Source organism: Cynocephalus volans, chromosome X (genome assembly GCF_027409185.1).
Source record: "Cynocephalus volans isolate mCynVol1 chromosome X, mCynVol1.pri, whole genome shotgun sequence".
In the NCBI taxonomy this organism is placed as follows: domain Eukaryota; kingdom Metazoa; phylum Chordata; class Mammalia; order Dermoptera; family Cynocephalidae; genus Cynocephalus; species Cynocephalus volans.
The window spans coordinates 171,085,502-171,108,035 of NC_084478.1; the positions used below are offsets into that span (position 1 = coordinate 171,085,502).

Here is a 22,534-nt window from a genome sequence, read left to right on the forward strand (position 1 = left end):
CACTAATGAGATGACCATATCTAAAAAGTAAGAGCTTAATGTAGAGCTATGAGAATTTAGAAAAGACATATAGACCAGTGGAACAGAATGGAGAATCCAGAAATAAACCCTCACATTTGCGGTCGATTGATTTTCAACAAGAGTGCCAAGACAATCTAATGTGGTAAGAATGGTCTTTTCAACAAATGGTACTGAGTCAACTGGATATCTCATGAAGTTAGAAGAAAGGGAGAAAGTAAGAAAGAAAGCATGGAAAGAAGGAAGAAAGAAAGGAATGAAGGGAGAGAGAGAAAGACCCCTTCTTCACACCATACACAAAAAATTAACTCAAACTGGATCACAGACACAGAAATAATAGGTAAAACTTTGAAACTTTTAGAAGACAATATAGAAGTGTTTGTGACCTTGGACTAGGCAAAGCCTTCTTAGATGTGACATCAAAAGCCCAAGTGACACAAGAAAAAAAGAAGATAAATTGTGATTCATCTATAGGTTCATCAGTTGGCTCAAGATAGCCCAGAAAAGAATTATTGAAGTGAAAATAGGGAAATAGAAGTTAATCAAACTGAAAAACTAGGAGAAAAAAAAATAGTGAAAAAAACAGACAACCAAACCAGAACAACATACCCAGGAGACATATGTGTAATTGGAATCTCAGAAGAAGAGAAAGAGAGAAATAATAGAAAAAATATTTAAAGAGATAGACACAAGTGTTTTCCAAAATTAATGAGACACCAAATCATGAATTGAAGAGGCCCAAAGAACATCAAAGAAAATAAATGCACACACATGTGCATGTGCACATGCACACACACACACTACCCAAGTGTAGAATATGCATAAAGCATATGTACTTCACAGGGCCTGGTTTTCCAAAGCCTTGCAGTTGCAAATATTGACCTTACAAAAAACAGGAAATTTCCCCCAGGCTATTGAGTCTCTGTTGTAAGATAAAGAGTTGTAACACAGCAAGGTTGCTGGCTCAAAGACAGACAGGTTACTGATTGATATGTAAAGATACTGGGAAATTGCTGTAAGAAGAAAATGTTTGCTAAGATCAAGCTTTTGTTGGTGGATCAACTTAATTGTCTAATGGAATGTCATCTGACTTGTTTTTACTGAATGTTCCCAGCTTCTACTATTAAACCTGTTAAAACTTTAAGCCCACCTATGTCTCTTCCTGTAACTCCCTGGGCTGGAAAATAAATGCAGGAAGAGAACCCCAATTCGTGGTTAATTTCCCAAATGGAAGAATGCTTGCTCTTGAGGGTTCTGGGAGATTAACCACTTCGGAGTCTCTCACTGCTCAGAAGAGATGGGCTTGGAGTAATCCTTTGCAGTTCTGTCACCCAGGGGAAGAGTGGTGACAAATCCGTGGGGTCAAAGCAACACCCAAGCTTAGATACATCATATTCAAACTGCTGAAAACCAAAGCAAAGAAAAAAGGCTAAAAACATCAGATTTTTCCCCTTAAATATACATTATATACAGATGAACATGGATGAGAATTACAGCAGACTTGTTGTCTGAAACTATGCAAGTCAGAAACAATGGAGTAGCACTTTTAAAGTGCTGAGGGAGAAAACAATAAAAGAAAACTATCAACCCAGAATTCTATACATATTAAAAATATTATCCAAAAATTCAGGAGAAATAATGGCTTTTCAGACAAGTAAAAACTAAGAAAATTAATTAGCCAGCAGACTTGCATTACAAGAAATGTTAAAAAGACACACTATAAATATCAGGGCACAGATAGGTTGAAAGCAAAAGAATGGGAAATATATACCACACAAACCTTAACCAAAATGAAAGTGATGGAGGTACATAAATTTCAGACAAAGCAGATGTTTGATCATATGTGCACTCAGGTATTGATGTTCAACACTATGTCCCACAGATATGTACAATCAATTATGTTCCAATAAAAAAATGAAATTAGGAAATTTTACATTAAGAAAAGCAAATGTTTGAGGCAACAAGTGCTACTTCAGACAAAGAAGGGCATTTCACAATGATTAAAGTGCTAATCTAACAAGAACACATGACAATCTTAAATTTGTAAGCACCTAATTTCATTTAGCCTCATTTATTTTGAAACACTTATTAATAAGTATTAAAAAAATAAACTCAATGATCATAGAGATGTTAACATAGTTCTCTCAGTAACTGTAAGAAGCAGACAAAGTATCAGTAAACTCATAAGGATTTTAACAACATGCTAAAGCAACTTGACATAATTGACAAACACATAATATTCCACCCAACAACAGAAAACATATTTATTTCAAATGCAAATGGGCCATTAGTCAAAGTAAACTATATGCTGGACATAAAGCAAGTCTCAACAAATTTGAAATGATGTATAGAGTATGGTAGGCAACTACAGTGAAGTAAAACAAGAAATTGGCAACAGAAAGATAACTATAAAATCCTCATATGTTTAGAAATTAAGTTAAATGCTTTAAACAAAAAAAACTATGGCTAAAAGAAGAAATCACACTTGAAATTAGAAAATATTTCAAATTCAATAATAATGAAAACATGACTCATCAAAACTTGTGATATGTGACTAAAGCAGTGTGTAAACGGAAATTTATAGCTTTGAATGCACTTTTAGAAAAGAAGAAATGTTGAAAATCAACAAACTGAGTTTTCATCTTAAAAAGCCAAGAAAAAAAGGAAAATCAAATCCAAAGTATTGTAATAATAATAAAGAATAAAAATAAATAAAAGAAAAAGAAAAAACCCCTCAGTATAGAAAATCAACAAACCAAAAGTTTACTCCTGCAGCAGGATTAGTAAATTTGATAAACCTCTAGCAAAGCCAATAAATTTAAAATAGAGAAAATACAAATTATAATATCAGGAATAAAAAAGGGGACATCAGTACAGGTCATACAAACATTATAAAGATGATAAAGGATATTATGAATAACTAAATGCCAGTAAATTTAACAACTTAGATAAAATGAACATATTTATTAAAAAAAAACCACAATTAACCAAAACTGATGCCAAAAGAAATAGAAAATAGCATCAAATACCAAGGAATAAGTCTTACAAAAATGTGCAAGAACAGCACACAAAAATTTTACTAAAACATCGCTGACAAAAAATTTTAAAAACCTAAGTATATAAATAAATATTGATTATAAAAAACAATGATAATAATAATGTCTTACAGGGTTTAAAATATATGAAGAATTCAAATATGTGACAACAATAGTGCAAAATACAGGAGTGGGAAAATGGAGTTATAGTGTTCTGAAGTCCTTGCATTGTATGGGAAATGGTAATAGAACTACATTAAATTAGGCTTTAAGTCAAGAATGCATGCTATAACCTTTAAGATAACTCATATAAAACAGTAGAAGAAATTCACAGACGAATAGAGTGAAAAATGGAATAATAAAAAGACAATGCAGAAGGGAAAAAGCAGAGAAAAATCATCATAGACCAGGTGGGACAAATAGAAAGCAAATAATAAAATGTGAAATTTAAATCCAACTATATCAGTAAATACACTGAATATAAATGGACCAAACACACACACACAATTATCACAGGTCAATTAAAAAAATTTTGGAGACACAAGTAGATTAGAGGTGACCAGAAAAGGACAAGGTGGGGGTGGGGAGGAATAATGAGAAGTCATCGCTTAGTGGTACAGAGTTTATGTTTACGATGATGAAAAGTTTTGGAAATAGATAGAGGTAGTGTTTACACAGCATTGTTAATGTAATTAATCCATGCAATTGTAAATTTTAAAATGCTTAAAATGGCAATCCTTATGTTATTTATCTTTTAGTACAATAAAAAATTGGAAAAAGGATAAGTTTTAAAAAAGAAAATAGCAAAGCCAAAAGAAGATTCTTTGAAAAGAGTGGTAAAATTGATTAAACTCTGACAAGAGTAATTAAGAATAAAAGAGAGAAGACAAAAATTAACAATTTTGGAAATCAAAAGGGGGCTATCTCTACAGATCCTTCAGTCATTACAAAGATAAAAAAATCTATGAACAATTCTTTTGCAAATAAATGTAAAAATTTAGATGACATTTTCTTAGGACAAATTCCTAGGAAAACATTACCAATTACAGATTAAAATTCTCCAACCATTTTGTATAAATCTAGTTATACGAATAGATAAAAATGTAAAAATTATTCTTCAAAGAGAAGAAACATAATGTAAAATAAAATGTCAGAATAATAATCTGGATCTTAAAATCCCATATTGCAAAAAATTTGGGGTTGTGGAGGTACATGTAGGAGAGTTAAAATAGAATAAACATCAAAAAATTGACCAAAAATTTTACACAACTTGTTCTCTGATGAAAATGCAAAATATCTATAAGTGAATAACAAAGCTCAGCCCCACCTCATCAACCTGATCACTTATAAATTTTAAAACTATCTCCTAAGAATATTTTTCCCAAATTAGGTAATAGCAATGAGCTCATAAACAAAGACTAGGAAACATAATAAAAGGCAAGTTATCATAAATGAAAGTCAACAGAAATAGGAAACTACAGATATAGATTTTAAAGTACTATAGATGTCGCAATTGTCGAAAATACAGAAAAGGAACAGCTACGTATGAAGTGTTTAAATAATAAAGGGTGGGAATAGAAAGATAAGCTCACCGCAACAAACTGCCAAGAATAAACAGAGTTGGAGAAATTATGTAGCCAAATGTATAAAACATTGACAGTATAATGAAATATTATTAAATTTGTATAATAAGCTAAGAAACTCAAAGAAAGTAAAAATAAATAATGATCTGAAGAGAAATTAATGAAGTAAAAAAAACCAAACAAACAGAGAGGATTGATATAAAGCCCAAAATCGGTTCTTTGAAAATAACCAGTAAAAATAAAACTTTTTATGACAAACTCAATCACCAACATCTACAAAGAAAAATTATCATTTTGGTTATCTATTGCTGCATAATTAATCTCTCTGAGACTTAGTGCCTTAAAACAACAATTGTTTTATTATCTCACACGTTTTCTGTGCATCAGAAATGTGGGCAGAGCTCAGCTGGGTGTTTATGGCTCAGGGTTTTTCACGTAATTGTAAACAGATGGTGGCTGGAGCTATAATACTGAGAGTGAAGCTGGACCATCTTGAGACCAGCTGGGCATCTCTCTCTCTCTTTATGTAGTCTCAGGGCTTTTCCCTATGGTTTCTCCAGATGGGTTAGTTTGAACTTCCTCACAGCATGGAAGCCTCTGAGCAGTGAGACTACTGACCTAGTAACTCGGGGGTCGTCTTAGCCTATTTTGTGCTGCTATAACAAAATACCTGAGACTGGATAATTTATAAAGACCAGAAATTTATTTTCTCACAGTTCTGGAGGGTGGGAAGTCTAAGATTAAGGCTTCATGGCCTGGTGAGGGCTGCTATCTGCTTTTAAGATGGGACCTTTGCTGTAGCATCCTCCAGAGGGGAGGGATGCTGAGTCCTCACATGGTGGAAGGTGAAAGGGAAACCTAGTTGACCACTGAGTAAAGTCTCTATTATAAGGGCCTAAATCCCACTCACAAGGGAGGAGCCCTCATGGCCTAATCATCTCTTAAAGGTCCCACCTCAATGTCTATCACATTGGCAATGCCTGACTTTTGCAGGGGACATGTTCAAACCGTTCCAGGGGTCCAGAGCAAGTGTTTCAATGAACAGGGTAGAAGCTGCCTTGTTCTTCTCTGTCTTAGCACTGGAAGTTATGCAGTGTCACTTCCATCAAATTGTATCGGTTACACACAAGTGATATATGTGCCCAGACCAAGGGGAGAGGATGCAGGCCTCATGCTCAGTGGGAGGAGTGTCAGGCTACGCTGTAAGAAGAGCATGTGGAACAGGAGATATTGCGGTGACCATCTTTGGAAAATACAATCTGCCACCTGCTTCATGACCAGATTGGATTTATTTTAAGAATGAAAAGCTGGTTTAACTTTAGAAAAATTAATCAATATAATTCACTGAATTATGAGATATATAGAGAGAATTAAACGATTCTCTCAAAAGAAATGGAAAAGGCATTTGATAAAATTTAAAGTCCATTCATGATTTAAAGGTTTTAGCAAACTGGAAATAAAAGGAAATTTCCTTACTATGACAGCATTCTGTAGGTCCTAGCCTATACAGAGGCAAGCAAAGAAAAAAAGGTGTAAGAATTAAAAAAGAAACCAAACTGACTCGATTGTTCATGTAGAAATTCAAAAGAGTCTATTATAATTTAACTTACAAGATAATTTATCAAGTTTTCTGGAAAAAAAATCAATATTCAAAAATAATTTTATGTCTGTATAAAGACACCAAATGGAATAATAGTAAAAATTACCAAAATAGCATTAAAATATCTAGGAAGTATGAATAAAATTAACAAAAGATGGGCAATACTTCCGTAGGGAAAGCTATAAAATCTTATTGAGAAATATTGATGAAGTCTTAAACAAATGGAGAGAATTAGAGAAAAGCTGTCAGAAAGAAGTAGAACCAAAGAGAGTGGTTTCCTGGAAGCCAAATGAAGAACGTATTTCACGAGGAGAGTGACCAACTCCATCAACTGATGCTGCGAGTCCTAGCAACGTTTGGGAATTACTGAAATTGGCAAGATAGAAGTCATTGGCGATGTCTTCCTTGAAAAGAAATGATTGTTATGGGCAAGTTCTCTCCAATCTTCAAGAAATCCATGGTTCTTAGATTATTTGAGCTGCTTCAGAACATAGAAAAAAAGTGAAAGCTCATGATTTCTGCACAAAACTAACATAAGCCTAATTTTACAAATGCTAAAATGGCACAAAAAGATAAGCATAGGTTAATCTCATTTATTAATTAGATGCACATACTCTAAATAAAATATGGAGTTTAACAGAATATTAAAAGATTAATATATCATCAGCTCAGATTCCGAGATAATTCTCAGAAGACAAAGTTTGATTTGCTTCTTTAGAAAGGAGAAACATTGTATAATTATATTGTTGGATATATACACTTATTTTCCACCCATTCTCCCAATATTATATCATAAACTTTGGTTAAATCAATTTCTAGTACTTACATTATTATGACTATGTAAATATTGTTCATAGATGAGCCACGTAGTTTGCTATGCTTAAATGTTTTTCTTGTAGAATTTTGTTTATCCTGGGGTTAATAATTTACTTTTTTTAAAAAACTGGGTTTTCTATGTAACTATTGTTATTTCATCCTTCAACTGACAGAACTATGAAAACTTTCAACACAATTATCTTATCATTTGCCCAATCAGCTCAGTTTTTCCCTCTTTTTTCATCCCCTGAAGCCTTTTGTTTTTCCTTTCCCATACAGACTGTTTGTTCACTAAACCTGCAACATAGGTGTTAACTTGGGATCTCCACCAACCCTCCTCAGAATTCCCTTTGTCTTTTTACATTGCATTGGATACATCACCAGTGACCTCTATCTTGCCAATTTCAGTAGCCTGAATCCTAGATCCCAAGGTTTTCCTTTTTGTTGATTTACTTTATCATTTTGGTACAGCATGTCCTCTAATATTTTCGCAAGAAAGTAAAAGATGCATAGGAGATAACTTTTTGAATTTGCTGCCAAGTTTTGTAGAGAAGGGGCAGGCAATGACTGTCCCAGCAACCATGGGGAAGAGAAAAGAACAGAACTCTAAAGGCTGTCGTCTAATGTATATTCTCATTGTTGCCTACAGTGCCCTTCTCTCCATTTTGCAGCCACCCACCTCCCCTACATACACACCACTACAATACAACCTCAGTTCTGGTGAGAATGTAAAATGGTGCAGCCACTGTGGAAAACAGTCTGGCAATTCCTCAAAAAGTTAAACATAGAATTACCAAGCGACCCAGCAATTCCACTTGTGGGAACATACCCAAAATAATTGAAAACAGGAGTTTAAACAAATACTTGGAAATGAATTTGTATAATAGCACTATTCACAATAACCAAATGGTGGAAACAACTCAAACATTCATCAGTAAATGAGTGAATGAACAAAATGTAGTCTGTCTATACAATGGACTATTATTCAGCCATAAAAATAATGATGCACTGATACATGCTACAACATGGATGAACCCTGAAAGCATTAGGCTGAGTGAAATAAACCAGATACAGAGGACAAATATTGCATGATTCCATTTATGTGAAATGTCCAGAATAGGGAAATCTATAGAGACACAAAGTAGATCCGTGGTTGCAAGGGGCTTGGGGAAGGAGGAAATGGGAGTGACTTAATGGGAATGAAGTTTCTTTCGGGGGTGACAAAATATTCTGGAATTAAATAGTAGTGATGATTGCACAACATTGTGTATGTACTGGAAGTCACTTAATTGTATGCTTTTAAATGGTGAAAACAGTTTCATACTGTGTGGATTTTCCTCACTAAAATAAAAGGGATCATACTTTACCATACTGAACACAGGAAATCTTCTCTAGGGGGCTTTATTTAGCTTGAGCTTTGCAATCAATGATACTATAACACAAAGTTTTCCCTCAAGGCATATAAAGCAGAGTTTTAATATGTCCTTAGAATTTAAGTAATCAGCAAAGTAGCTTAAAAGTTTCTGAAAATATCAATATCTTTAATATTTTTCTCTGCCTACACACACATGCACACACACACACACATTTTCTTACCTTGGTTTAGACAATTACAACCATATTGTACATACTGTATTATATTATATTAATTATATATTTCACCTATGAATATTTTCAATGTCATTAGATATTCTTCCATTACACTATTTTTAATGGCTGCATAGAATTCCATAATATGTACAAGTCACATTTACTTAACTAATCTCCTATTTTTGGACATTTATATTTCTTCCCAGTGTTTACTAGTACCTTAGTAAATAATGCTGCCACATATACCCTTGTAAATAATCGTTTTGCACACATATCATTCATTCACTTAAAAATATTTCCTAAAGATCTACTATGTGCCAGGCACTGTAGACATTGGGGATATATGTATGAACAAGATAGACAAGGTATTTGCCCTCAGAGAGCTTACAGCTTAGTTGGGAGACAGATAATAAAGATATAAACATATAAGCATAAATAAGGAAGATATTTTCAGAAGTGTTATTGGGGGTCGGTCAGGTTCTTATTCACTCAATTCCCACAAAAATACATCACATGAAGTAAGATAAGTTTCAGGGTACAAAGGCAAATGTGTGCTTATGTATGATGAAATTAGTTTTTATTGTCCAGAAATTTCCCTATGGGGCTTTATCTCCCAAAAATCCATAAGAGTAAGAGAATAACCACAATCTGCAGGTAGCTCTATGTGATTCCCTGTGCATACAGTGGGCATGGGAGGCACCAGGAAGCATGGAGTGGCCTAGTGCTTGTTACTGAGCTGTACGAGTGTAGAACTGTCTGTGTTGGACTTAGAGCTGGTGGCCTCGAAGGCCTTGCGGTGGTTGTTGAGGCAGAGGGGGTATGAGACGTGGAGAGCCGCATTTGTTCTGAAGGAAGGCCGCAAAGTGGCTTGGGGGTGGATACGTGCAAAGGAAGATTACTACGCACTTCCCCAAGGCTTCCAGGTGGTATTTATCCAGTAATACCAATGTTCACGAGGCACGCAGAAACATATCTGGCTCCCACATGTTCACTGCATGTATAAATATATGATCACCACGACATTTTAGCAAACACATTCAAAAATTTGGCCTGTGGCAAGTAAAGACACTTCTTAGAGCAAAGACTTTAAAGTGAAATACTTGAGTTGGTGGTGCTGTTGTTAAAATGCCTTGCAATTACCAAAATCACTTACCAAAATCACTTGAATTAGTTAGCATTTGCCCGAATATGAGCTGGTGGACAAAGAGCATATGAATGGCTAGTGAAACAATCACGGCTGTTAGTAAAAGGATCATGGAAACAACTAACCTGGGTTTTCCATTGACATGAAGACAGTTTCTCCTGAGAATGGGAATAGGGTAAGTGTGTCTTCATAGACCATCTTGTGTCTGAATGTATATCCAGAGAAGAAGACAGAGAGGAAGTCGGTCTGCGCTCCAACACTTAGAATGTACCAGTATGCCACCTCATGCAAGCAAACTGACAACTGCAAGCTACTGAAAATGTAGCCATTGATGCCTGCAAAAGCAATGGGAACAACAGGTCTAGCAGTATCCTCCATTTATTATTTTGAATTGTGGTTGTTATAATAAATTAGAAATTATTATATGTTATGCCCATTACCTTAGTCCCAAGAAGAGATAGCGTTATACTTTGCAAAAAAGGAGATTGTTAATATTTGACCAGCTGGGCCCTAATCCCAAAGTACGGAGACAGTCATATACCATCATGGTAAAGATGGATTTGGATGCGGGGAGTGGGGGCAGTCTGACGGTCTCCCTGGACTGCTTATTAGCTGCAGAGGTGAAAATAGTAACTACCCCAAGGAGAAACCTGACAAAACTTTGACCAGGTGATCAACGTTCACATCTGGTAATGCTGCAGATTCAAGGAAACAAAAGAGGCAGGAGCACCAGATGCTTGTACTAGATCCCCGCGCCGCAGGGAGGGAATGCTGTAAAAGACGGCATCGGTGGATACCATGAGAATAGCGACTGCCAGGTACGGAAAAGTGTTGTGTCGGTGTGAAGCGTCACTCTCGTTATGTACGAGAATGTCCTTATTCATAGGATATATGCAATGAAGTATTAAGCTGTAAAGAAGCATGATGTCTGCAACCTATTTTCAAACAGACAATAGGTACTAAAAGTACATATGTAGAGAAAAGAGAAAATGATAAAGCAAATATAGCAAAATGTTAAAAATTGGTAAATCTGCATAAAGGGCATATGCAAGTTCTCTGTACTATTCTTGCACCTTTGCTGTAAATTTTAAATTATTTCGAACTAAAGAGCTACACAAAAGTAACAATGGCTTTAGTCTATAAATAAAATTGTTTCTGAAAGCCTCTTCTCTACATCTATCCATCCATCCATTCAATAAACTTTTGCCTACTCTGTTACTAGGTACTATGAAAGGTGGTGGTTTACAAATCCACTAAGAATGCTCAGACCTTAGCTTAGGGCAACTAATTAAGAATCAAAGTTTCTTCCCCTATTCTGTTTTAAGAGATGTTATAAAGCTATTGTGATTAAAAGTGTAGTCTTAATGCAGGAATAGACGAATATATCAAACAGAATATAGAGTTCAGAAACCAACACAAATATAAGCGAAAATCTATTACATGATAAAGGAAGCATCTCAAACCAGCAGTGGAAAGAATGAGCTATTTGGTAAATGATGGATTAAATAATTACATTTCTTTTCATGAAATATGTGCACATTTTGGGGGGTACTGTTTTAGTACTAGAGCTGCCATAACCAAGTACCACAGACTGCGTGGCTTAAAAGACAGAAAGGTATTTTCTCACAGTTCTGGAGGCTAGAAGTCCAAGATCAAGGTGTTGACAGTTTGGTTTCTTCTGAGGCTTCTCTCCTTGTCTTGCAAATGGCCACCTTCTCTCTTGTCTTCACATGGTCTTTCCTCTGCACGTGCATCTTTCTGGTGTCTCAGTGTGTCCAAATTTCCTCTTCTTGTAAGGACATTGGTCATATTGGATTAGGGCCCACCCTAATGACCTAATTTTAATTTAACTTCTTTAAAGACCTTATTTCCAAGTAGAGTCACATTCTGAAGTACTGGGGTTAGGGCTTCAACATATGAATTTAGGGGGGACACGATGCAGCCCATAACAGGTATACCTAGGACTGGATTTATTGAGTCAATAGGGTATGCATATGTTCAGCCTTAGATACTGCCAAATACTTTTCCCAAGTAGTTGCATAAATTTCTATCCTTACCAGCAATGTATGAGAGTTGTGGTTCCTCCACATTTTTACCAGCACTTGGTATGGTCAGTCTTTTTAACTTTAGCCATTCTAGTATATATCGTAGTATCTGGTTTGTGTGTGTGTGTGTTTTTTTTGTAATCTGATACTATCTGTTTTATTCATTAACTTGCATAACTTGTTTTCTCAAATCACTGGAATGTAAGCTCCCCCAAACTTAATTATTAGAATGGCAAATTCTTTATCTAATCTTTTCTAAAATTAAATTTTTAATTGACAAAAAAAATTTGTATATATTTACGGTATACATTATGATATTTTGGTATATGCATACATTGTGGAATGGCTAAATCAAGCTATTTAATATATGCATAACCTCACATACTTATCTTTTTGTGTGTGGTGAGAATGCTTAAAATCTACTCCCTCAGCAATTTTAAAGTATATAGTAGATTGTTATTAACTATGAACACCATGGAGTGCAATAGATCTCTTGAACTCATTTCTCCTGTCTAACTGAAATTTTGTGTCCTTTGACCAACATCTCCCCAACTCCCAACCTCCACCCCTCATCAGCCTCTGATAACCACCATCTTACTCTCTTTTTCTATGGGCTCCACTCTTAGATTTCACATGTAAGTGAGATCAAGTGGTATCTGTCTTTGGTTTACTTCACTTAATGTAATGTCCTCCCAATCCATCCATGTTGTCACAAATGACACCATTATTTTTTTTTTTGTGGCTGGCCAGTATGGGAATCCAAACCCTTGACCTTAGTGTTATAACGCAGGGCTCTAACTAACTTAGCTAACCGGCCAACACTGATTTTCTTTCTTTTTTTTTTTTTTAAGGCTGAATAATATTCCATTGTGTATATATACCACATTTTCTTTATCCATTCATTCATTGATGGACTTTTAACTTGATTCCATATCTTGTCTATTGTAAATAATACTGCAGCGAACATGGGAGTACGCATATCTCTTCAACATACTGGTTTCATATCCTGTGAATATATCCCCAGTAATGGGATTGCTGGATCATATAATAGTTCCATTTTAAATTTTTCGAGGAACCTCCGTACTGTTTTCCATAATGGCTGGACTAATTTACTTCCAAACAACAGTGTGCAAGGGTTCGCTTTTTGCCACATCCTCACCAACACTTACCTTTTGTCTTTTTGATAATAGCCATTCTAACAGGTGTGAAGTGATAATCTCATGTGCTTTTGATTAGCATTTCCCTGATTATTAGTGATGGTGAGCTTTTTTTTTTTTCATATACCTGTTGGCCATTTGTGTAGCTTCTTTTGAGAAATGTCTATTCAGATCCTTTGCCCATTTTTTTATTGGGTTATTAGAGGTTGTTTTTTTTTTTTTCCTATTGAGTTGTTTGAATATTAACCCCTTATATAGTTCTAATATTAACCCCTTATCAGATGTACAGTTTGCAAATATATTCTCCTATTCCATAGGTTATCTGTTCACTTTGTTGATTGTTTCCTTGGCTGTGGAGAAACTTTTTGGCTTGATGTATCTCACTCGTCTATTTTGGCTTTTGTTGCCTTTGTTTTGGGGGTCATATCCAAAAAGTCTTTGCCCAGACCAATGCCATAGAGATTCTTCCCTATGCTTTCTCCTTGTTGTTTTACAGTTTCAGGTCTTGTGTTTGAGTGTTTTATCCATTTTAGGTTGATTTTTGTATATATGGTGTAAGATGTGGGTCTAATTTCATTTTTATGCATGTGAATATCCTGTTTTCCCAGCACAATTTATTGAGAGACTATCCTTTCCCCATTGTGTGTTCTTGGCATCTTTGTTGAAAATCAATTGACTGTAAATGAGTGGATTTATTTCCGGGTTCTCTATTATGTTCCATTGGTCTACATGTCTGTTCTTATGACATGCTGTTTTGATTACTGTAGCTTTGTAGTGGTTTTTTTGTTGTTTTTGTTTTTGTGGCTGACTGGTATAGGGATTGAACTCTGGATCTGCAGTAGATTTTGAAATCAGGCAGTGTGATGCCTCTGGCTTTGTTCTTTTTGCTCAAGGTTGCTTTGGCTCTTTGGGGTATTTTGTGGTTTCATACAAATTTTAGGGTTGCTATTTTTATATCTGTGAAAAATGTCATTGAAATTTTGATTGGGATTGCATTGAATCTGTAGATTGCTTTGGGTAGTACAAACATTTTAACAGTATTAATTCTTCCAATCCATAAACATGGAATATCTTTCCATTTATCTGTGTCTTCAATTTCTTTCATCAGTGTTTTATAGTTTTCTGTGTACAGATCCTTCACCTCCTTGGTTAAATTTATTCCTAAGTATTTTATTATTTTTTTGGTAGCTATTGTAAATGAGATTGTTTTCTTGATTTCTCTTTTGGATAGTTTATTGTTAGTGTATAGAAATGGTACTGATGCTTATATGTTGATTTTGTACCCTACAACTTTAACAAATCTGTTTATTAGTTCTAACAGGATTTTGGTGGAGTCTTTAGGGTTTTCTATATATAAAATCAGGTCATCTGAAAATCAAGACAATTTAACTTTATCCTTTCTAATTTGGATGTCTTTTATTTCTCTATCTTACCTAATTGCTCTGACTAGGACTTCCAGTACCATGTTAAATAAGAGAGGTGACAGTGGGCATCCTTGTCTTGTTCCCGATCTTAGAGAAAAAGCTTTCACCTTTTTTACTCATTGAATATGATGTTAGCTATGGGCTTGTCATGATATGGCCTTTATTGTGTTGAAGTAAATTCCTTCTAAACCTAATTTGTTGAGATTTTTTATCATGAAAAGATGTTGAATTTTTTCAATTGTCTTTTTTGTATCTATAGAGATGATCATATGGTTTTTGCCTTTCATTCTGTTAATGTGATGTATCACATTTATTGATTTGCATATGTTGAACTATCCTTGTATCCCAGAGATAAATTCCACTTGATCGTGGTAAATGATCCTTCTAATGTGCTGTTGAGTTATCTTTGCTATTATTTTGTTGAGGATTTTTGCATCTATGATCATGGCCTGTAATTTTCTTTTCCTGTAATGTCTCTGTCTGGCTTTGGTATCAGGGTAAAGCTGGTGTTGTAAAATGAGTTTGTGGTTTCTCCTCTTCAATTTTTTGGAAGAGTTTGAGAAGGATTGGTATTAGCTCTTTAACTGTTTGGTAGAATTCAGCAGTGAAGCCATCAGGTCCTGGGCTTTTCTTTGATGAGAGACTTTTTATTACTTACTTAATTTCCTTACTCATTAATGATCTGTTCTGATTTTCTATTTCTTCATCATCTGTGTTGTATGTGTCTAGGAATTTAGTCATTTATTCTAGGTTATCCAATTTGTTGCTATATAATTGCTCTTAGTAGTTTCTTATGATCCTTTGTATTTATGTGGTATCAGTTGTCATGTCTTCTCTTTTATTTCTGATTTTATTTATTTGATTCTTCTCTTTTTCTTAGTTAGTCTAGCTATAGGGTGGTTGATTTTATCTTTTCGAAAGGACCACCTCTTAGTTTTGTTAATCTTTCTTATTGTTTTTCTAGTCTCTATTTCTGCTCTGATCTTTGTTATTTCCTTCCTTCTACTAATTTTGGCCTTCATTTTTTCCTTTCTTCTAGTTCCTTGAGGTGTAACATTATGTAGTTTATTTGAGATCTTTCTTCTTTTTTGAATGTGGATTTTTATTGCTATAAACTTCCTTCTTAGCACTGCTTTTGCTCTTTCCCATAAGCTGGATGTATTAGTCTATTTTGTGTTGCTATAACAGAATACCCAAGACTGGGTGATTTATAAAGAAAAACGAAATTTATTGCTTACAGTTTCTGAGGCTGGGAAGCCCAAAGTCCATCTGATGGTTGTGACAGTGACCAGGGGTCTCACATTGCAAGATGGTGGAAGCAGAGAGAGCAGAGAGAGAGACAGACTCTCCTCTTCTTTTAAAGACCTCAGAACCACTCCCATGACCACCATTTTTAATCCATTCACTACTGCATGGTCCTACAATCCAATCACCTCTTCAAGGCTCTACCTTCCAATTACCACAATAAGATTTCCCACCCTGTTAAAAGTCACAGTAGGGACTAAGTTTCTAATACATAAAACTTGGGGGACACAATTCAAGCTTCAGGGAGTTTTGGGGGACATAATTCAATCCACTACACTAGGTTTATACATAATTACTATTGTTATATATTCTTACTGATTAAATCCCTTTATCATTATATAATGACCTTCTCTGTCTCATTTTACAGTTTTTGACTTAAAGTCTATTTTATATGATATAAGTATAGCTACCCCTGCTCTCTTTTGTTTCCATTTGCATGGAATATTTTTTTCTATCCTCTCACTTTTAATCTATGTGTGTCCTTAAAGGTAAGTTGAGTCTCTTGTAGGCAGCATAGAGTTGAGTCTTGTTTTTCTATCCATTCAGCCATTCTATGTCTTTCATTTGGAGAATTTAATTCATTTACATTCAAGGTAATTATTGATAGATAAGGACTTACTACTACCATTTTATTGTTTTCTGGTTGTTTTGTAGATTCTTTGTTCCTTTCTTTCTTGCTTGCTAACCTTTGTGGTTAGATGATTCTAGTGGTGTGCTTTGATTCCTTGCTTTTTATTTTTGTTGCCAGCTTAAAATAGCTTGTTATAACTATAACATATTGTATGTAAGCCTGAAGGTGATCACAAAGCAAAAACCTATAGTGATACCAAAAGATATAAAATAAAGAGTCAAAGTGTACCACTCTACATTTTTACTCCATACCCCTCATATTTTATGTTTTTGACATCACAATTTATATCTTTTATATTGTATATCCTTGAACAAATGATTTTAGCTATTTTTATTTTAATAGTTTTGTCTTTAACCTTCCTCATAAAGATATAAGTGGTTGACACACAACTATTACAGTATTAGTATATTCCGAATTTGACTGTGTACTTACTTTTACCAGTGAGTTTTCTTTTTTCACATGTTTATGTGTTAATAATTGGCTTCCTTTACTTTCACATTGAAGAACTCCTTTCAGCATTCCTTATAAGACAGGTTTGGAGGTGATGAATTCCTCAGCTTTTGTTTTTCTGGGAGGGTCTTTATCTCTCCTTTATTTCTGAAGGGCAGCTTTGCTTGGTAAAGGATTCTTGGTTGGTAGTTTGGTTTTCTCCAGTACTTTGAGTACACTATCCCACTCTCTCCTGGCCTGTAAGGTTTCTTCTGAGAAATACACTGCTAGCCTGATTGGAACTTCCTCATATGTGATTTGCTTCTTTTCTTTTGCTGTTTTCAGGAGCTTCTCTTTGTCTTCATTTTTTTTGATAGTTTGATTATAATATGTCTTGGTGTAGTCTTGTTTGGATTGAATCTGACTAAAGACCTTTGAGCTTCCTGTACCTGGATATTCATACATTTCCCCATATTTGGAAAGTTTTCTGCTATTATTTTTTCAAAATAAGCTTTCTTCCTGTTTATCTCTTTCTTCTCCTTGTTGAATTACTATAATTTTAGTATTTGCTCTTTTGATGCTGTCCCATAAGTCCCATAAGCTTTCCTCATTCCTTTTCATTGTTTTTTTCCCCCCTCTGACTTTATCTTTTCAAATAATCTGTCTTCAAGACCACAGATTCTTTCTTCTGCTTGATCAATTTTGCTGTTTACACTCTCTCTTGCATTTTTTCATTTCATTCATTATATTTTTCAGTCATAAAATTTGTTTGATTTTTTAAAATAATTTTAATCTTTCTGTTAAATGTTTCACTTTGGTCATTCATTGTTGCCATGATTTTACTGAATTATTTCTCTGTATTTTATTAAAGTTCGCTGGGCTTCCTTAAAAAATTATTTTAAATTATTTATTAGGAAGTTTGTATATCTCCATTTCTTTGAGGTCAGCTACTGGGAAACTACTGTGTTATTTTGGTGGTGTTATGTCCTCTTGATTTTTCTTGTTTCTTTGTGCCTTATGTTGCTGTCTGCACATTTGGTGGAGCAGTCACTTCATCCAGACTTTACAGGCTAGTTTTACTGTGGAAAGACCTTTCCCTGTGTGTGTGTGTTTGGGGGGGGGTTGAGGGTACTTGATGGGTGGAGTGCAGCAGTTTGGGCACCAGTGAGGGGGGGAGTTGTGTAGTCTCTGTGTTGCTCTATCAGCTGAAATTGGTATTGATGAAGATTGCAGGAATCCTCAGTGGCTGGTGCTATAGATGTCCACAGTTGTGGCAAGGGTTGTTGAGGTCTTCAGTGGTGATGGCTGATATTATCCTCTCAATCTCTTTCTCCCACTGGAGAAGTTGTGGCTGAGGGGACCTGTCTTGACACTAGGTCTGGCTTGTGGGCTTACTCACAGTGGTGGCGGCACTGGTGTCTGATGAGCAGTGCCCATGGAGTGGCCACAGAGCTGAAGTCTGACACGTGGTATGTGTGGAGGGAATAAACTTCTAGGATCTGGAGTGGTAAGGGCACTGGTGCTTGGGGCACATTGGTAACAGTATGCAAAGAGTAGATACTTGTGAAGCAGGTAGGGAAGCAACATAGAGTTAGAGCAGCTCTGCTGGTGGGGCAGGGCCTACCTTCTTTCCCAAAGCAGTTCAACAATGACCATTTATGGAGAGAGAGATGTGCAACCATGTCTCCCTTTCTGGGGTTCTCCAGTGGGGATGGCTGTTGGTTACCTCAGCAGCAAAAGATGCCAGTGTCCTCTGTGGATCAAGTTGCTGGGAACCACAGTGGCTCCTGCTGCATGGCTGATATGATAGTCTCCACTTCTTCTTTGTTGATAGCCATCTCCTGGCATGCCAGGTATGTTGATCTCACCAAGACTATTTCTATATGGATATTTTCCATTTTTGTGCTCCATTGTATCGCTGCAAATTCTTTAATGAGCCTTGAGCCCTCTCTGCGGTCTTTTGGTTTTTGGATAGCTATCTATATTTGTTTGTTTGTTTGTTTGTTTGTTTGTTTTAGTGGGAGGATGAAGGCTGATATCTCCTACTCTGCCATCTTGGTCTCTATCTTCATTGGTGTTTTAATTTGTATTTTACTCATGACTAATATGGTTGAGCCATTTTCATATGTTTATTTACAATTTAGATGTCCTATTTTGTAAAGTGTCTGCCCAAGTCTGTTCATTTTTTTTTTTACTAGTTTGTCTGTATTTATTTAGAGGAGTACTTTATATATTCTGGACACAAGTTCTTTGTATAATAAATGTATTGCAAATATTTTCTCCCATTCAATGGGTTGCTTTTTCACTCTGTTAATGGTGTTTTTAGATAAACAGATGTTTAATTTAATATTGTTTGATTAATTTTTTCTTTTATGGTTAGTGCTTATTATGGTTTTGACTAATTTTTTAGTCTAATCTTCTCTGTTTTACAATCAATGCCACCTACAAACTGCCTGTACCTTATCCAGTCTCCCTGGTGGAGTCTAAAGTATCCCCTCTATAGAGTCTTTTGAACTTCCCTATTTGCAAAATGAATCACTAGAATGGTAGCAGTGGAGATGAAGAAAAGTACTATTTAATAATCAGAGCTCTTTATTGAAATTGTCCCCTCACTTAAATCTGAAGATTCCATTCTTGATTTTCCTCCTAACTTTCTGGTTCCCTCTCCTCAGCATCAAGCATAGACCCATTTTCTTCTGTTGGTTGCTTAAAAGTTGGTGTTTCTCAGTGCTCTAGACCTATATGTTGAACTGACTACTCAGTGTCTTTATCAAATTCAGTTTGTCAACGAGTGAACTCATTATTCTACCCCCAGAACTAGCTTTACCTCCAGTCTTCCCTATATAAATAAATGGCAAAGTCACCCTCCTAGTTACCCAAGTCATAAGTCTGGTAATCATCCTTGAGTCCTCCCAGTCCTTTACCTAACATGTCTAATCAGTTACCAAATCCCATACATTCTGTTTTCTAAATGAAATCCTGTGCACGTTTTTTCCTCTTCATTCCTATTGCAATTTTCCTATTCCTTGTGGGATCCATCTACAAAATAAATTCCAAATCCTACCACTTTTAAAACACAAAATTGGTCTGGCCTGCTAGCTCAGTTGGTTAGAGCACAGCGTTATAACACCAAGGTCAAAGGTTCAGATTCCTGTAGTAGCCACCCACCAAAAATGAAAACAAAAACAACCCCCACAATATTATAAAGCAAATACCTAGGTCATGAAATATAACATTGCTGGCATCCCCGAAAATCTTCTTGTGTCTATTCCCAAATGCACCCCTTCCCATAAGAGGTAGCCACTATCCTGTCTTTTATGGTAATCATGTCCTTACTAACTTTTATACTTTTCAAGTATGTATCTGTAAACCATATAATTTAATTTTGCCCATTTTGAACTTTTTGTAAATATCGCATTGTAAGTATCATTTTGAGACTGTTTTACTCAAAATTATGTTTGTGAGATTTATTCATATTGTTGTGTACAGCTTATTTTTGTAAATATTCGTTGTCATGTAGTATTCCATTATAAGAATATAGATTATCCATTTTACTATGAATGGAAGTTTGAGTGGTTTATGATTTGAGTCTCTCTCTTTCTGGACTTTCTCTTTTTTCCCTTATTCCTCTAACTCACATCCTTCTCCTCTGTTTTTCTGTCTCTCTGTGTCTCTCTTTCTATCTGTCTCTCTGTCTCTGTCTCTCTCTCCCTCCTTTCTCAGCCTCTTTCTCTCTCTCAACTCCAATCTCCTCTTTCTAGGTTCCAGACTCCTATCTACACCAGTAGCTACATTAGAAACTCCAGAGGAAAAGATATTTTTAGAGTTCTCAGACAGAACTCTATGCTCCATGCATTTTGTTCAGGACTTTTAGTTGCATCCAGCGGGATAGACAGGGTGACGTGTGCTTATTCCATCTTAACCAGAATCAGAACTTCAAAAGGTATGTATTTTTTAATTTTAACAAATGTGACCAGATTTGTTTCAAAAAGACTGTACTAGTTATCCACTATCATTGTATGGGAATACCCTTTTACTCACAAGCCTACTAGTAATAATGGTCTTATAATTTTGTCAGACTGATAGGGGTAAAGTGCTATCTCATTGGTATTCCACTTTTCATTTCCCTGTAGGATAGTGAGATTGAAAAATTTCTATCATAGTTTGATCATTCAGATTTGTGTGTGTACATAAATACATATACATTACACATAGGTATACACGTGATGGGCTAAGTTGTGCCCCCCACCCCAATTTATCCGTTGAAGTCCTAACCCCCAGGACCTCAGAATGTGACTGGATTTGGAGACGGGGTCTTTAAAGACCTAACTAGTTAAAAAGAGGTTATTAGACTGGGCCCTAATCCAATAGGATTAGTATCCTGATAAGAAGTGGAGATAAGGACACAGACAGACATACAGTGGGAAAACCATGTGAAGACACAGGGAGAAGACAGCCATCTATAAGCCAAAGAGAGAGGCCATCAACCCTGCTGACGCCTTGATCTCAGACTTCTAGCCTTCAGAATTGTGGGACAACAAATTTCTGTTGTTTAAGCCACCCAGTCTGCGGTTCTCTGTTATGGCAGCCCTAGCAGACCAAGACAATGTATGCACGTGCTTATACATGATTATATTATCTTGGAGAAAATATGTTTTGTAATGGGTTGCCTGGGGATGGAGTGGTTGGTGGAAAGGGAGGAGGCAGCCAAGTAAATATTGAAAGGAAAAAAACGGTGACTGGATTTTTAAAATATGCATTATATGATCACACTTACGCATTTACTTATACATTTATAGGTAACATAATAACTAAAGAAATATTACTCTTGCATCACCTATAAATTCATTATCTGAACATCAGTTTGGTGGCATCGATGTCCCTTCATCCAATACCCGCTGCACTCAAGTACTGCTTTACTCACTGTGCATGACGTTGGAGGCTTGGAACTCTGGATCCTGGGGCTGCACTCCAGTTGCATTGGGGAGGAAGCGCTGCATATTCTCTGTGAGGTACCAGCTCTGATTCTCATCAAATATAGAAAACAGGATGACATTTCTCTTGTCTGACATCATCTGTTAATTACATATATTTAAAGGGGGAAAGAAATGGTACTGATATTGTCAGGTAGAAACTAGCAGGTTATGATGGAAGCAATGGCATGCTCATGATATATCTAATTCTTTGGTTCAATCCTATTTCCTTTTAGTATTACTATTATGGTATGTACTAGGGCCTGGGAGTGGGGGTCGGTGCTACAAGCAGTGAGTATATGTTTAGAGCAAATGTGTCTTCAAGTCAAGAGGATGACTGAACCCATTAACCTTAATTTCTTCTGGATTCATGGCCATATGCTGGCCAATTTTTGGTACAGTCTGTAGCCTCATTCTCTCCATGTTCAGATCAGAAGGTTTTAACTCTGTAGACCCAAGTGATTATTCAGTGCCTTTTTAAAACAAGTTAGTTAAGTCAAATAAGATTAATACCTTTCCTAACCTTCCATCTCGCAACTGCCCCTCCAAAAAATTAAAGATAGAAAAACAAATCAAGTAACAAAGATAAGGCAAACCACAAAAATGTTGAACAACACTAATGCCTTTTCTGTTTAAAAAATTCAAATATTTTTTCAGAACAACTGTTTGCATTTATAACCAAGTTTATGTTGGTTACTTGCTAATTGAATCTGCTAAGATTTAATGTGTCAGCCTCACTAATATGTACAAATTTCATTTTGCATAACCTGTAGCTGCAGAAATC

General features: G+C 35.6%; 1 protein-coding gene across 1 annotated transcript in view; it reads right to left on the reverse strand.

Moving 5' to 3' along the window:
• The window catches only part of F8 (coagulation factor VIII), a 146,689-nt gene that overhangs the window by 56,975 nt on the left and 67,180 nt on the right, over positions 1-22,534 (reverse strand). Inside the window, exons 12-13 of the mRNA XM_063084470.1 lie at positions 21,702-21,852; positions 9,912-10,121 (exon numbers count right to left, since the gene is read on the reverse strand). Of these exons, the coding sequence (XP_062940540.1) occupies positions 9,912-10,121; positions 21,702-21,852 (361 nt within the window). The remainder of the gene's footprint in view (positions 1-9,911; positions 10,122-21,701; positions 21,853-22,534) is intronic.